Genomic DNA, 17085 nt, shown 5'->3' with positions numbered 1-17085 from the left:
ACTTTATTTTTGACGTTTGTGACATCAAAGCTTAAATGTGCCAAACTGGATGTTTTGCTGTACTCATGTCCACTTTCTAGTTTTAAGCAGTGTGTGAAACTTTAAATGTAATTACATCTATAAACTTAGAAACTAAGTAAAATAAGCTTGTTTGTAATGCAAATTAATACAAATGTTACCACACGGCTTATAGTGGAGGAAATAAGTATTTGACCCCTTGCTGATTTTAATGGTTTGCTCACTTAAAAAGAAATTGACAGTCTGGCATCTTAATGGTAGGTTCATTTTAACAGAAAGATTTTTTTTTTAAAAAGCACAAAGAAAAACTACAGATAGACTTTAAATAATCTATATTAAGAAACTTTCCTTTCATTGAGGGAAATTAATGTTAGAACCATCTTGATAGAAAGGTTTAGTACTGTGCAGTAAACTCTTATAAGCAGCAAAGAGGTCAGACATTTCTTGTAGTTGATGAGCAGTTTTCTGCACGTTTCTGGAGGAGTTTTGGTTGACTCTTTATTGTGGCTGTAAGTATTACCAATGGTTCTATTGGTGACTGCGGTTCCAGCTGCTTTGAGATCATCAAGTAACTCCTGCTGTGTTGTTTTAGACCCATTTCTCATGATTCTCATGACCTATAGACCTACAGGTTGATTGATGGTCATGTCATTCTTTTATTTTTGCACCAACAGTTGTCACCTTAACCCCCAGCGTCCTGCTGATGGTTTTGTAGTCCATCCCGGTCTTGTGCAGTCTTAAACCCACTAAGACCTCTTTAGTCTTTCCCATGTTGGAGAGTTTGGAGTCTGACAGGACAGGTGTCTTTTCTACCTGGGATTAGATCAAACGGGTGTCTTCAATTCAGGAGACAGGTTGATTTGGAGAGTCTAACCGGTCTGTGAGAACCAGAACTCCCAGTGCTTACAGGGGAATCAAATACTTGTTTCTCTCAATGAAATTCAAATAAATTAATATAAATACTTTAAGATCATTTTCTTGATATTGTCTTTCAGTGTTCAAATGAACCTACCATTACGACGAACCACTGTCATTTATTTATGTGGGTAAACCTACAAAATCAGCAAGGAATCAAATTCTTATTTCATCCAATGTAAAACTGCAGAGCTAAAGTCTCTTAATTGTCTTAAGCAAATGGTAACAAACCTCCTCTGTACATTAGGAAGCAGCTTGTTCCCTTTTTAAAGATCAAGCAATGACGAAAGACCTGGAATCTGCAGTAAGCTGAAAAAGAGGTGTCGCAGATCTCCAAGCAAATCAAGAGGAAATAGAAGGAGAAGCTTTTTCGCTTGCTTCATCTTTTTATTGAATTACTGTGGAAATCCAAGATCTCCTGTAAATGAGATGAATGAGCTTGCAGCTGATGAAGATGCAGCATCAATATCAGGAGTGCAAATGTCATATTTTGCTTCGCTTTCAGTCTGTTTTGTTTTTGTTTTTTTGTTTTTTTGCTGGGATGTCCAGTGTCAGTGTATGTTCCAAGATCATTTACAAAAAGATGTACACCTTATACGCACGTGAAAAATGTTGCACATCGGATCACAATAAATAAATTAAACATGAAACAAGGTAAAGGGTGAAGAGAATAAATGTGCTGATATAAGAGGTGTTACAAGTTGTGTCTTGTGAAGCTGAGGCTGATGAGAGTCATATGAAAATCCCGAGGGATGGAGCAGCCAATGGACTGACTCACAACAGGAGTAGTGCAAATGAGAACCCAAAAAAAGCATGAGACAGCAGCAGAGAAGCGTTTGTTGCTGGGGGGATTAGAAAGGAGACAACTGTGGCTCCCTGCGGGACACTTAGGGAGGAGAAAACAATAGAAAAAACTGCAGATGCCTTTGCTAAAAAAAAAAAAAATGCAAAATGGTAAATTAGCACTGGAGATTATTATTATTATCAGAGTGTTCAAATGTCTGGATTTTAGTGCATAAAGGTGTTTTATGGGAGTTTGGCTGGTACTCAGGAAAAAAACGAAACAATGTGGGACTCATAGAGCAGCATCTGTCCGAATGTTTTTAGTTACACCGAGTGTTTCCATGAGGGATGAAACAGGTCAGCGAACACAGCAGCAGCACTTCAACCCAGTTTCTTGAGTGAATCCCGTCTCATCTGCATTTATGCGTCTACTGAACCTCGCGGCGAGGACGAGAGCTCTCTGGATGTGTGTGGTTTGTACAGATTTAGACCATAGTCCACGACTTTTGGGATTACATGTAAACTCCACTGCAGCTTGCAAATGAAGGACAGAGTTCCCAGAGGCTCATACCTGCAGATCCGACCAAAACTGAGCCTCCATGAAATGCAGAAATCTTACATTTGTATCGCTTATTTTCCTGATTATGAGCTAATAAACCAGATTGGATAGCTCCAGTTTCTGCTACATGTGGTTGCAACAAAACGCTTAAGTGGTCACTAACAGAAACAGGCACATACAAATAAAACCAGCTGTCTTGGCAACATTCAACAGGAAAAGTTGTTTTTTTTTTCTTTTTCTCAGATGTTGTGTTTGTACTTTATTGCCTGTAGAAATAGTATCCAGCTACAATAAAAAATAAAAAAAAGTCTTATGATTAGAAATGCCCCAAAAGCAACACCAGATATGACACATGGAAGGACAAAAAAAAACATGTGCTCAGGAAAAGTTATATAACCAAACCTACAAACCAGATCAACTTCAAGTTCATGTTTTGTATAACAGCTGGAGGAAAACAGTGCTGCACCTATTTTTCTCCTGAGCATGGCAGACATCACTTCATAATGAAATGCTCACCGCCTCTCGTATTTGGCAGCGGAACACGTGGATCCTGAAGATCTCTGCATTGTAGTGACTCTCTGTGAAGGCAAAGCAGTCACTCTCCGGCGTGCCGTCATGGCCTCGCACACAGAACAGAATCTTATAGATGGGGTAGTTGGCAATCTCTGTGTTGTTGTGGGGATCCAACAACCTGGTGAAATAAAAATGAAATTGGTGGTGGGTACTTCACTTCTTCTCAACAGCCTAGCTTTTACAGTATTTTTCAGAGTAAATGTGGCGTTTTGTTTTTTTTTGTTTTTTTTTTGCATACTTAGGCCAGGGGTGAACCTTATACTCAAAAGCGACTTTTTAAAACATAAATAGGCTCCTATATTGGTTATTTTCCCAATAACAAATGGTAGCCCTTTCAGGAAACTGTAGGTGTGTATCAATATATTTCTCCCAACAATGCCACTTATAGTCCGAAAAATACAGCACTTATTCTTTGTGCATTATGTGTGTGGTTTGTACAGATTTAGACCATAGTCCAGTCTGATTGGCTGCTGGGTGTGGATTAAAAGTGTTATACCAAGGTCCGGGTGAATTCTCGATTCTGATTGGCTGCTGGGTGTGGATTAAAAAAGTGATAATGCAAGACTAAAAAAAGACATTTCGGTCACATAGCTTAAGTGTTCTACTGTATATCACTGCGTTGGCTTCTTTATAACAAACTTTTGCTTCATCATCTGGACAAAAACAAGCGGGAAGAGGTGAAATTCCTATCTGAACTGATGCTTTATTTAACACATCGTGACAATCAGCATTTATATCGCTTCCCATTGCCACTGTACTCGAGGTCCGCGCCAGCTGAGGCAGTTAAGGGGCGCCGTGGAAGCCTCGCCATGCATTAATTTCTGATATTGCACACTTCAAAGGCCATTCACCCTTACTTACTGCACACCCAGCAGCCAATCAAATACACAAACTTCTGCGTGTTCTTTTTACCTGACGGTGCCTTCAGACACGCCTGGCACAGACAGGGTTACATCCAGTGGGACCTGGCACTGCCCCCTAAGAATGCTCATCATTCGCAGAGCCTCCACCTCGCTGCGGGGGGCGTTGACTGAGGCACATCCAAGATATGTGAGCTGGCTGAACACAACGCTGTCCTCGTCTGGAATGGGACTGCAAGGACTGCCTTCTGAAGAGGATTCATCTGCTGCAGCATGGAAAGGAAAGAAAGAAAGAAAATGTTTACATGTTATGATTGAATATAATTCCAGAATTCTTGTCATGAAACTGCTTGTAAAATGCTTTGCCTAATGAATATTACCTAAATAATAGATCAGAGCTGAACTCTTAGCACTAATAACTTTCAAAGATGAATAAATGTGAAGATTGGGAGTCTTGGCTGACTCACCTCTGTAAGACCTCTCATTCAGCTCGCTCTCCTGGGGCGTCTGAACAGGAAGCACCATCTCCAACTTGGGGGGCGGTGCGCTCAGAGGGTCCAGGCCTGGCAGTACGGGCGACGGCCTATTAAGGTGAGGGCTGGACCCGTCGCCACAAACACCGTCCAGTCTCCGCTCGGATCCCAGCGCGTCCTCATGCACCGACGGGTCCATGAGGACGTCCTCTAACTCCCGTTGCAGCTGCTGCTCACTCCCATTCCCCACAATCTGGAACGCACAAACAGGCAAACACCACAACAACAACAACAACGCAATGTCAGAAGGTGTGGAAGACAAGAAACCAAGAAAAAAAGGAAGCACAAGGGCATTGTTTTAATGAATTTCGCATTAAAGCATCAAAGTTGACAATTGTATTCATTTCTATTGAAAGTATTAAATAAACTTCCCTTCGGGCATTAATGAAGTAATTTTTTAATAAACTGAGTTTGGGGACATTTTAATTTGGCCTGCTGTTGATCCAGCATAAAAAGACTCGAAACTCAATGACTTGGGGATTTTCAGAGATTATAAAACATTGAAAGTTAGAAATTAGTAGAAATCCTCCTTAACTAATCAGACATCAGTTTTTTTTTAAATAACTGAAAAATTAAAAATCAATGTATTCCAGCATCTATGTGGACACAAACTTAAAAGGAGTCAGAGGAGGTTCCCAGCTTTGCTTCTTTGTGTTAAAAAGCGTTAACAAAAACGGAGATTTTCAGGTAAATTTCTTCCAACATCTATTTGTCCGGAAATGACAAATTTGTCCAATAGGAGCAACACGCCTCTCAAATTGTAACTGTAATCCAAAGTGGTAAAGACACTACTGCAGACTGCAGCTAAGTATCTGAGAAAACTGGACCAGAGCCTTTTTAATTCCGTACATCCACCAATTTAGTGTTACTTCACAGCTGTTAGGGGGCTTTATGATACACAGGAAGAACTAAGGGCCTAGGAAAATAAATATATTCTACACTTTACATGTAAGAATAGCCATATGTTTCATCAAAACAAACAAACAAAGCAGCCCAGAGCAAAGGCCATGAGTTAAAAACGATTCAGGAAGAACACATAATCACAGACAGACTCATCACAAAATCACATTACAGGAAGAAAGCACTGGAATATGAACAAGGACAAGGAGACATCAGAGAGAGGAGCAGAGGAGGAAAGAGAGCAAGAGAGGGGGACTAACCTTAAAGCTGACCCCTTCCTCAGAAATCACCTGCATAACAAACAACAAGTTAAGACATGCTGGCTTCTCTTCTAACTGGATGGGCTGACTGGGAGGGAGATGTGAACGATAAAAATAAAAATAAATTAAACATGATGTCGACATGACCCAAAGCCGGTGGATGGAGTGAACACACAACTGTGTTGTGCGACACAGAAAAAACAGATGAGGTGTGCGTTGGGTGATGATTTTCATCAATCTGACGGCGGACTGACTCAGTTGGCGGCACAAGCCCTCAATTTCACTAAAAGCAAAACTTCCCTCTGATTCCATAAGAGGAAACAAAATGGAGAATAGTGCTCTCTCTGAGCCACAAAAAAATGTAAAGATGACACCCTGCAGTCCAGAGCTTGAAACATCCATGCAACAATGGCACCATCTTGTGGTATTACTACTAAAACTGAGGTTGATGCAGATAAAAGGAAATTAGAAATCTGAACGTATTAGGACACACGCAAATAACTACATTACCCACAAGCAGCATAAAAGTCTCTTCCTGAATCAATGAGAACCTCCATTAAACTGCAACCTGCATATTAAACAAACTATAGTTCAGCAACATATAGCCCACTTAAACAGACGCCCCCTAGAAAACAACAAATACAACGGGGGGGGGGGGGGGGGGGTTACCCATAAGAACCCATGATGGATGTGGGTTCTTATGGGTTAAATGTGTGGCTCCAGGTTTTATTTATTTCCATTCAAAAAAAAGTAACAGAATTCTTGTATACTAATTAAAAAGATGCGAGTTTCCATAAGAACCAACGAACGGCCTGGAAGTCCATTCATCAACTAAAAAGCAACAAAAACATGAGTAGATCTACATAGATCGGACGGAAAAGAGGCAAAATGACGAAGAAAAAGAAAAACAAAGAAAAAAGTAGGTTTATGGTTGAATGTGTGAGAAAGGCAAATGTTATTTAACAGCAAAAGGAAGTTTTAACAAGTGAGAAATGGACATGTTAGTGGAATCTAGACAGTTAACAGTGATCTTATACTGTCAAAGGAAATAAATGTTCGTTAGAATAACCTGGTAAATCATGTCTTTGTTCACGGAAGCAACTTTTTTTTTCTATAAAGAGTGCTCATTTAAAGCTATAACCCTTAGATGAAATATTTAAAGAAGAGCCTTTTGCTGCTGCGATTGTTCTTGTGTGATCAGAGGCCTTATTGTGAACATAATCAGTCCTGAGTATTTGCTAAGTAAGAATCCGTAGAAGGATTAAAGCCCATATGGTTGCTATAGCTTGAAATGTCAGCTGCCCGATAACATTTCTATTGCTGCTGGTTGGATTATTTGGCTCTACCTGCGTCAACGATCATCCTTACCTTCAGTCCTGTCTTCTCATCATCACTACCATTATTAGTAGAAGAGGGTGTCTCATCCCCCAGCCGGGACACGAGGACAAAGTCCTCACTGTTGAGAGTGGACACTGAGTCTGAAGACACGCTAATCTTCCCCACTGAGCCCTTGTCATCCATGGCTGTCGCTGTAAAATTCAGCTACGCTGCTCATGAATGGAAGACGGGAGGAGGAAGCGGTGGGAGATGATGAGCAAAATCCCCTAGAGAAGGAAAGAATAAGTAAAAAAAAAATGTTATGAAGTGATGAAATCCATGAAAAGCATCCTGATTAAAAGGCAATTTTATCCCAGCTCCTCCTAAAAAGATTGCTTTTATTTACACAGAAACTTGGATTTTGAAACATCTGTAAACCAGCAGCAAAAGAAAGAGTGAATGAAACAGCAAGGAAAAGAGCTGGATATAAGAGAGAGCAGAGAAGCAATTTACCCACAAAGACTTGCAACTCATCTTCGGTTACTTTGTAGAAGTCAGGTGTAATAGAAAAATATCAGAACAACTGAATATGTGGTTTGTTTCTGAATGAGTGATTTTGTTTATGTGAATTTTCACTTCCCTTCACTTCAGGGCCACCGTACCCAGGTGAGCCTGATGTTAAAAAACACACACACAAAAAACAGTGACACACAAAAACTCAGCAGAACATATTGGAAGACTAAAAAAAGAGAGAGACCAAATTATTTCTACCTGCTTCCTGCCCTCCATCAGTCTTTTAGGCTGCTGTTCCTTCCTGATTGGTCTATCACACTTATTTCTATTCAAAACAGGCCAAACAATGAAAACAGGAAAAGGTCAGGACAGTAAACTCTGCCAAGTCAAATAACACTGGTGACTCTTATTAAGTTTCAAGGTTGCCCCGCGTTTGTTGAGGTGTTCGCATTGGGAATAATTTTATTAATATGTTCCAAACCAAACAGGAAAAACAAACCTCTAAAATCGTCAAAAGTACTCATTACTGTTTTTCTCACTACTTTATAACTAACTAAAATACAAAAAAGACTGTTTACCATTTACCTGGGAATGTACCAGCTGTGTTGTGAACTTGAAACAAATGAAAATAAAAAAGACAAAGTCCAAAATATTACTGTTTTGTGTCATTTGTTTTTAACACACTAGGCTGGAATGGCAGTGAGCCAGAATAACAGGTTTGTCCTTCAAAAAAAATTGTTTTCTTAACAAAGAAACACAAAACTAGTCTCCTTTATATTTCATTAAATCTTCCCTGGTCATCCAGACAATATTGTTGCTTTTATCCATTAGAATACACATTTATCAATTGAAATACAGATTAATTTAAACATTTTCAAGGCATTGTGTCATATGGATAACTGTAAATTTAAAAAAAAATGAAAAATACAAAGATATTTTTCAAATGAGTCTTACATTTTTATACTTAAACACACCATTGATAGCTCATTTACAACTATATAACTCATCTGCTGCGGTTAACTGCGACACCGCGCCCCCTGGTGGTTCATCACCGCGGTGATCATAAATCCGACACCGTCACAGCTCTACTTCTAGGACATAGTTTCTGCAGAACAGCATTCGTTGATTAGAAATTTGCCTCTGAGTTGTGGGCGGGACTGTCAGCACAAAATAAGTCTGCCCTTATTCCCCATCATCCATTAGTTTACACTCTCCCCCCTTAGCTTAGAGCCCCCCCATTACTGTTGCAACAAAATGGCGAGCAATATCAGACCTATACGGCCGTACAGGTTGAGCCAGATGCCAGTTTGGACGAGGAAAACACACATGTATCTAGTCATTTACAAACGAATGCATCAGAATGGAGCTGAGCAGGGAGGTTGTTGCACCCCCCACCCATCCTCATACAATTTAAAGCCTACTTTTATTTAATATACACATCCATAATCAGAAAAATGCCACCAAAGAATTTTAAAAATACCAAAAACACAATTTTGTCAGAGTGTGTCTTTAATTTTATATCAAGCCAATGTGTTTGTATAGAAGAGAAGAATGCCTAAAGGGGACCCAATATAGCTTCTCTGTGACCAACACAAAGACCAATCTTTAAAAAGAAATTGTCCATTATTGAGATGATCTCACCTAAGTGTCAAACGAATCAAGGACCGTCCATCTGAACAGAGTTTAGGATGGACACGAGTACTTTGACACCAAAGCCAATCATTTTGCTTGAAGAAAGCAGAGTGGAGAGCTGATGAAAACAGCAGCCTGCTCCACTGATCCATTCATGTCTCAAGTAACCAGCAAAGACTGCAAACCCCATTATCTGTGCAGTTGACATGCCACACACACACTGCAAACGCTGAAAGAGAAACAAAAACTACAGTTGCATGGCTGGATCACCCCACACCTGCATGGTGAACACTTCACGCACAGCCGCTGATCTGTATGCAGGCAGAAATCGAACACTCTGTGACTAGATGCTGCTCAAACAGACTCATAATAGATGCTTTGTCAGGCCGCTTTGCCTCCTCGACTCAGCAATAGATATCTGCCTGCTGCTGCAAAGTCACAACATTTGTTTTTGTCTTTTTAAAGCTTTACGGCATTTAAAAACAAAAACAACCAAATGCAGGTTAGTAGTAGGAATCTAGAAAGTATATGGTTATAATTTATCATTCTATATCCAATGTTAATTCAATAGCACAATGTCTAGTTATGCAGACATGAGAAAATGTCTTTACAACAAGATGCACATATCTTTACTGTATTTTTGGAAAATATGAAAAACAGATTGAAATGATTTGCTAAAAGAAAATGTAGGAACATTTCAAAGCATAGATTAGTACGTACTTGATAAATGTAATGCAGAGCTGTTAAATGTATTGTATTGAGAAATAGTTTCTTTTTTTTGCCTTTTTTTATTCTTATGAAAAGGTTTATGTACCAGGGATGCATGCAAACTTCCATACCATCAGCAGCTGCTTGAACAGGAAGGACAAATGTGAATAATTCCTGAATTACTCATATTTCAGGGGAAGACTGCAAGAAGTCAAAGTACCGTAAATTCCGGACTACAAAGCGCGACCGATTACAAGCCGCACCCACCCATATTCACGTGTTTGACTGCTTTTATTCATACACAAGCCGCGTCAGAGTACAAGCCGCGCATGTGTTAGCCGATATTGTCATCCTGACAGATCACGCCCAGCATCCCAGAGTGAGTGCAATTCATTAGCACATTGTGGGTGGTGCCAATTTTGCCTCTGGCTCATGTATTTGAGTGTATCGACATCTGTCAAACAGCATAGACCTCTATTCTGTTCACAAGTCCCTCAGTTATGGTGTTTTTATTTCATTTTTTTTTTACTTATTGACAATCTAGGTATCTAACATAAAATTACAAACAGTAACCATATAATCAACATTACATCCCTCAGTTATAATGAGGAAATTTACATCCGCGATTCCACATTTCCCATGAGTCTTAGGGGCTAAAGGCGGGGCCAACGCCCGGCTCGCCATTCTGTTGTACGTGTTTAAGAATTAGCAGCAGTGCATGGAGGGGTGAACGGGAAAAGCTCTCCTTCCGCTTGTGTCGCAGCAGCGTTATGGGAGTAACAGGGCTGGTTAGAAAACACAACGGTAAAATAAAGCAGCGGCGACTGAAAAGCGCGCGCCTCAGCGTGATACGCGCGCCTCAGTGCGGCGCGTGCGTCAGAATTCAGAAGCCTCTGCACTCCGCGGACGCCTCTGCGCTCCGCTCCCGCCCCGCGCGCTCCTTGTCTCCCCTTCCTATCTACTCCGACACCTCTGGCCAGGGCAGCTTCAAGGAGCAGCACTTCGTCCCCGTTGCGCCGGTGGACGGAGCAAATCGTGTCTGTGCAGAGCAATCGGACTTAAAACTGTACGTTTTGTGTATGAGGGGCGGGTGCGTTGTTACGTGTGGGAGCCTTCAGACTGCCATCGGTCCTTAGAAACCGTAAATGGAGTGTAAATTCACTCCATGCGCTGTTCTCTCCGTCACGCAGCAAACCGGCTTTTCCAAACCCGTTGGTGACGGTGGACTTTTTTACGCTGCTTTTAACGATTGCTTTTAACTTGAAAGCTTCATCATATTGTAGCGGCGATCACGTGCACGTTGGGTCTAATGACCCCAAAGGATTCTGGGATGCGGCCGGGCATGCGTGTTTCGTTTTGTTGAACCATGACTGAAGTGTCTAAGACCTGAAGTCAAGTCCATGCTGTTTGGCTGCTAAGAGGTGTGCTTGGTGTTAGATAGAGAATACAAACTATTCACTGAGTTCGAAAATACGTACATGGCGGCCGCCAATTAAATCCATAAATTAGCCGCGTCACTGAAAAAGCCGCAGGGCTGTAAGCGCAGGAAAAAAGTAGCGGCTTGTAGTCCGGAAATTACGGTAGACAGAACAGCAGGTAGATAAATATGATTTATAAAACTTAAAGTGATGATCACTAGTTTGTTTCTTTTTCTTCACCCCTGTGGTCTCACACACCTGATCCAGGTAATCAGCAGTAAGTAGGACAGGAACATTTGGAGAACAAGCAGGACAGTGAAACTAGACCCAGACAAAATCATCGCCTCAGCTGGTTTGCCAGAACAGGTTTACTTTGAGCAGCTGATGAGAGAAGACACAGCTCCTGTATCTGCACTTGCAGCAAGCTGTTGAACAAGCACCAAAGGATTTTGTTTCACTCTCATCGTCCTCAATTTTTATCTCCTTCAGCACTTCTGCATTTCCGAAAAATGTTTGCAGGGTTTTGTTCAACACCTGCCCTGCACTAAGGGTAAAACCCGTGGCTAAGTGGACACAAGATTCATCGCAAGATGTCAGGAATGTGCAGACATTAAAGCCATAATAGTAACCAACCATACTAAAAAATGGGGTTATTTTTGGAGCTTCTTTTTAACAACACCAGCTAAAACGTTTAATATCATGCGATGGATTGCTGTCGTGAAAAAACAGATAAAGTAAGAGACTAAAACATACAGAACAGTGTTGCAAATCCAGACTTCTTTCAGAAGAAAAGGGTGCTATCACCTGTCGTAGTGTATCACTTAATTTTAAAGTTTTTTGTAACAGAGAACATACAGGACTATTATATTTATTTGTGCCTGCAACCTTTATATCAAAACATCCCTGTCTCTTGCTACTGTGACATCCAGCTGTCTTTAGGAATGTAATATCCCATTTTACTGATATGTGCCCAAATAGGAGTTGGTTTTACTCGTTTTGTTTTAATTTAATTTCATCCAGTCATAAACCTCAAGCCAACGTGAGACGCTCATGTTTTGAAGTTCACAGCAGCCTGAGGTTGCAGACCAAAATAGAGTTTGAGCACATATACCTTCTACAGAGACCTGAAAGTCAATGTTGAGTTATTGCATCATGAAAAAGTGCTTTCCAAAATATACGAAAAATATACTATAAGAGGTAGTAACACAGAAAGCAATGATGCTTCAACAGATAAACTTGATTTTTAGGGTTAAATACCAATTATGTTCGTGGGTTTGTTGCAAAATAAAAGCTCAAACGAGTCCAGATTATTATATTTTCATTTATTATCTGCTTTAACAATTACATTCCATTATTCAAACTTAAAGACCCAGAGCTTACAAAAAAAATCAACTTAATGCATCACAAAAATAAAGCTTCTATATTAGGCCTGCACAATATACCGCAAATTTATCGTTATCGCAATATCCAGCTCTGCAATATGCATATCGCAAAAGACAGTGAAAATCGCAATAAATCGTAAACCTAAAATGTGTTAATACAACCTTAAGGCAGCTTGAAGCATTTAACGAATCAAATAAATCCCTTCAGGGCTCCAGACTGCGAGCAATTGGTCGCATTTTGCGACCAAAATTTGAGAGAGTGCGACTGAATTTTACATCCAGTCGCACATGTGCGACCAGTAAATTTGCCTCCCCCACCCTTCGTATTTTTTATACATCAAACGTGGAAGGGGCACGTCAATGATCACGAAATAATCAATGAGACGCAAGCCACACGGACGCAGGCAGACACACACACTCGCGCACATACTCATGAAACGCGAGCACGTACACTCTCGCGTGATACCTGTCTGTGAGGCGGCCACTGCGTGTGAGAAGAATAGGGAAAGCCACTGTGAGTGGCTAAAATGCGTGGAGGGGGCGGGGCCTAGAGATAATCGAGTGCGCGTAAACATCTGTGGGAAGGAGACTGAGATAAATATCACAACCTGATATGTGCGTCTGAGCTATGGGTAAGCGAACTATTGATTCGTTCTTCCGACCTGTGGCTAGTGTACCAGTGCCAGAGTGTACAGCAGGGGTCTCAAACTCGCGGCCCGCGGGCTATTTGCGGCCCCCAAGATGATATTTTGCGGTCCCCGCCTTAATATGAAGGTTTAATGTTACTGCAGCCCGCCAGTTTGTATGAATGACACTTTTTCATCGTCGTGCACGGAGCTGACCAACCAATCACAGTGGGGTATATGACTCTTGGGGGCGTGACAATGACAGGGTTTGAAAGCAGGAAACCTGACAGCTCCCTCCCTCCCCGGGCCACATTAAGAAGTTCCTTACTTTCCTTTTGAACGTATTTATTCGCTCGTAATTTTCTACATACATGCAGTCCGTGCTGAACTTTTCTCTGGGCCGCACAGAACCGGAGGAAGGTTTAGGTTTTGGTTACGGCGGCGCATCAAACGGGTTACGGCAGCACACCGCTCCCGTCCCGCGGGAGTCGGGTCAGCTGAGGAGAATAAATGTCCCACACCTACATGCTGACAGCTAACGGGGCTTGAACTTTAAACACGCTCGAGCAAAAACAACATTAGTTTTAGACACACTGAAAATACGTGGGGAAAATGCAACGATAGACGTGTTTGAGATGAACCAGCACCTCCCCTGGATCGTTGGGGACACCAGGCGGGGGGGGCTGTGAGATGAAAGCGAATCTGCAGCAAGACTGAAGGACAACAGTTGGAGTTGTCCTTAACATTCAATTTAGTTTTAATATTCTTCTCCCCCTTAGTATGATCTGTGTTATTATATATTTTATGATTATTTTAATGTTTTGTGATGTATGTAGCCTTTTTTAATGAATTGGTATTTTAAATTATTTTAATTAATCACTCCACTACAAAAACCATCAGGACACATGTCCCATAATGCATTGTTTTGTAGTCTCTAGTTTCCAGCTGTGTCCGGGTAGGTTGGCGCCTTGCTCCCACCCCTTTCTCGCGATATTTTTGTAATGATTGACAGTTGATGTTGGAGCAAAAACAAAAATATATGTCTCACACCAGGTGATCTGCGCAGCGTTGAGTTCACCTGAGTGATCTCAAACACGCTTATTGTGCATCTTGGCTGCACCTATTTGGTGTCACAAAGATAAATTTCCATCAGTTTTCTTTACTTATTTGTACTGTCATGACAGCGATGGTGCTGTCAGTTTACCTTCTTGTTGCATCTTCAAAAGTGCAGAATAAAATGTGACACTGCATTTGAAACAGCACATTGTAATTTCTGCATCTATTATTAAAGTATTTATTAGTAATACAGTGGAAGTTAGTATATTTGGTTAGAATGTTGATTTACGGTATGCGCCCCTAAATTTTCTGGTTGCGCCCCTAAAATTTTCAGTTAGGGGCCACTGTGCTCCTAGTGAAAAAAGTTAGTCTGGAGCCCTGCCCTTTATTCATCTGACCAATCGGATGGACGCCTTCACCTTGTTGACCAATTGGATGGAGGCCTATTATGTTAGATGTTTGTCTCCTATGTCAACGAGGGTCATTTGGAGTATAATTTTTAAACTGTTGCAATTAAATGGGAATGATGTTTTGTTTATTTTGTTATTTGTTTATATACCGCAAATTATACCGTTATCGCAATATTAATCTTAAATATCGAATATCGCAAGTTTTCCTCACATCGTGCAGCCCTATTCTATATCCTGTTTAATAATTGAATACTTTTCTTGCAACAACAGAATATTTTGGTCAATATTTTGGTTTAGCTTCATGTGATCAGACTTCTATTCATAACTGCAATACTTTTAGCAGTGACATTCCACAACAAACCATTAAATCAACTCGAGAATGTATGTGTTTCTCAAACCTAATAAATAAGATAAAACCTGGTTTTCTATACCCCAATTTAAAGCAGCCACACGTTTCTTAAGTTGCACAAGATTGATCATTTAAAATATGGAGCTAAGCTGAGGAAACTCAATGGCTCTGTAAGGTCACGTGACTTTTAAAAGCTAAGCTTAGAAATCACTAAACAAAACAATTTAAAATTTACTCAATGGCAGTGAGTCACTAGAGCTCTGCTCTCATAAAGCGAGTTAGCTATTGCAATCCTGTTCAAAATTAGCAAAGATAGTATCAACACACAACAGAGACATCATCCATAAGAGAGCGACCACAGCCTGCAAAATTAGCATTGAAGTTCGGCTAAACGGCTCCAACACCGTTGCAGACGTCGTCCAAAAACTGTTATGCTTGCGTGTTTCCCCAACAACTTCCTTATATATAAATGTGCAGCCACACCTGTGCTGGCCATAGCCTTGCTAAAGGCCATTTCTGTATTACGGCTGCACGGCTAACCCCTGCTACTTGCTAGCATCGCTGTCGTGGAAAAACAACAAAAAAGACAGGCGTTTGCGCTGAAGGCAGGGTCGACAGTGGCGCCAAACTTTAAAGACGACCGCGTGTGTACTTGCTAGTTGCTCACCTTTATTCCTGTAAAGATATTTTATTCCGGTGGAGCTTGGCACGACATTGCACTTTCCCAGGCACATCAGCAGCCAACAGCATCCAGCCGAGCTGTAAACACAAGCCCAACCAACCCGCTGACAACCACACTGCGCATGCGTCTGTTAGCTCTTCCGTCGCCCGTGCCAAGTGAGGTTGAGGCTTTGCCCTCAATGACCCTAAGCGTGTTTTAAGTACAAACACACACTAATTTAAATAATCAAAGTCAGTCTGAGTTTCCAAAATATGTCTTTGAGGTTGAGGTAAATGATTATAATTTCACTTCAAAATAGTTAAGCATACCATGAGTGTGCTCACTAAATATGGCTACAGAAAACTATTAATGAATTGTCACTTTGGCACTTGTCAAATATTAGGACCCATTCACCCCCCCCCCCCCCCCCCCCCCCCCTAATTTGTTGAATAGAAATGTCACGGAGGCCGGCCAATAGGAGAGTTGTGCTGAGCACACCCACTGCTGTCATAGGGCTCTGGCTGTGCTGGTCATTCCTGTCCAGCTAGTCAAAGGCTTGTTATTTTCCAAAGCAACATAATGCATAGCAGTTCAGTCTGACATAAATGAACATGGTAAGTCAGTAGCAGAGACGAAAAATCTGTAGCTAAAACAAGTAATAAACACTGTGTTTTATTAACTACATAAAAAATGTAACCATTGAATTTTTTTTCTCTGATGTGCAGTTTGACTGAAAATTGTGTTTTGATTGATTACTCCTATGTCAACTTAAAATTTTTTATTAAATCAAACCCTGTTTTTATGACCACCTTAAAAATGTATGAATGGTGAATTCCTGAAAATCAAGGTGTAACTAGTAATCGATGAATCCATTTCTATTCCTAAAATCGAATTAGATCAATTTGTCTAGGCTATTAAAAAAATGATATAAATCGACAATCGAATCAATATTGGAAAATACTATTTGGATTGAGTGACGGTAGGTTTGCTTAATGTAACATAAAAAATTCCATCACAGGGGACAACACACACATGATGGCAGTAAAAAATGATCAAGCCATCATTACATACAGGTCAATGTGTGGAAACACTTTGAATTTAGCAAAAACATGTGACCATACACTGTGGTAAAATGTTCTAATAATGTTCTTATTGTGTTATTTTGAACTAAAATGTGAATAGAATTTACATTAATTGTTGTTTACTTGTTTGTTTGTACACATATTTAAGTTACACTAGATTATGCAACAAGAAATACGAGGAATTTTCCCTGCAGTGTTCAGTAATTATCTCTGAGTTCATTTTTGGTTAAAGATGTCCTGGATCAATTTTAGGTCAGTAATTCAGATCGAAGCAAATCTTTTAAAAAATGAACCGAAAATGAATCAAACCCAAACACAAAATAATCAAATTGAATAGTTGTTAAAATAAATTATTACACCCCGACTAAACATAATTTTCTGTATTTATTAATCAATTTTTGACCATGTTCTGCATTTAAAAACCAACAAAAATTGTGTTTTAGGTATTTTAACATGTTCTTGTGGCATAGTTTCTGACGATGGAGGACATTTAGCTTAAAAATTAAGCTTAAAATTTTGTTTCGGAGTAT

General features: G+C 40.4%; 1 protein-coding gene across 3 annotated transcripts in view; it reads right to left on the bottom strand.

The window, feature by feature from the left end:
- Positions 1 to 15621, bottom strand: part of rabgap1 (RAB GTPase activating protein 1) — a 59154-nt gene extending 43533 nt beyond the window's left edge. Inside the window, exons 1-6 of one of the 3 annotated variants that reach the window (XM_011481878.3) lie at positions 15480 to 15621; positions 6770 to 7005; positions 5402 to 5431; positions 4176 to 4434; positions 3761 to 3971; positions 2792 to 2966 (exon numbers count right to left, since the gene is read on the bottom strand). In XM_011481878.3, the coding sequence (XP_011480180.1) occupies positions 2792 to 2966; positions 3761 to 3971; positions 4176 to 4434; positions 5402 to 5431; positions 6770 to 6922 (828 nt within the window). In that variant the 5' untranslated portion in view covers positions 6923 to 7005; positions 15480 to 15621. Of the gene's footprint in view, positions 1 to 2791; positions 2967 to 3760; positions 3975 to 4175; positions 4435 to 5401; positions 5432 to 6769; positions 7006 to 15479 lie in introns of all 3 variants that reach the window. The other 2 variants (XM_004074960.4, XM_011481879.3) reach the window with 2 other exon arrangements.
- Between the last annotated feature and the right edge of the window lie 1464 nt (positions 15622 to 17085).

The sequence above is a fragment of the Oryzias latipes genome, chromosome 12 (assembly GCF_002234675.1).
Source record: "Oryzias latipes chromosome 12, ASM223467v1".
Classification (NCBI taxonomy): domain Eukaryota; kingdom Metazoa; phylum Chordata; class Actinopteri; order Beloniformes; family Adrianichthyidae; genus Oryzias; species Oryzias latipes.
The sequence above is the reverse complement of the archived record's forward strand: the minus strand, read 5'-3'. Positions and strand labels throughout refer to the sequence as shown.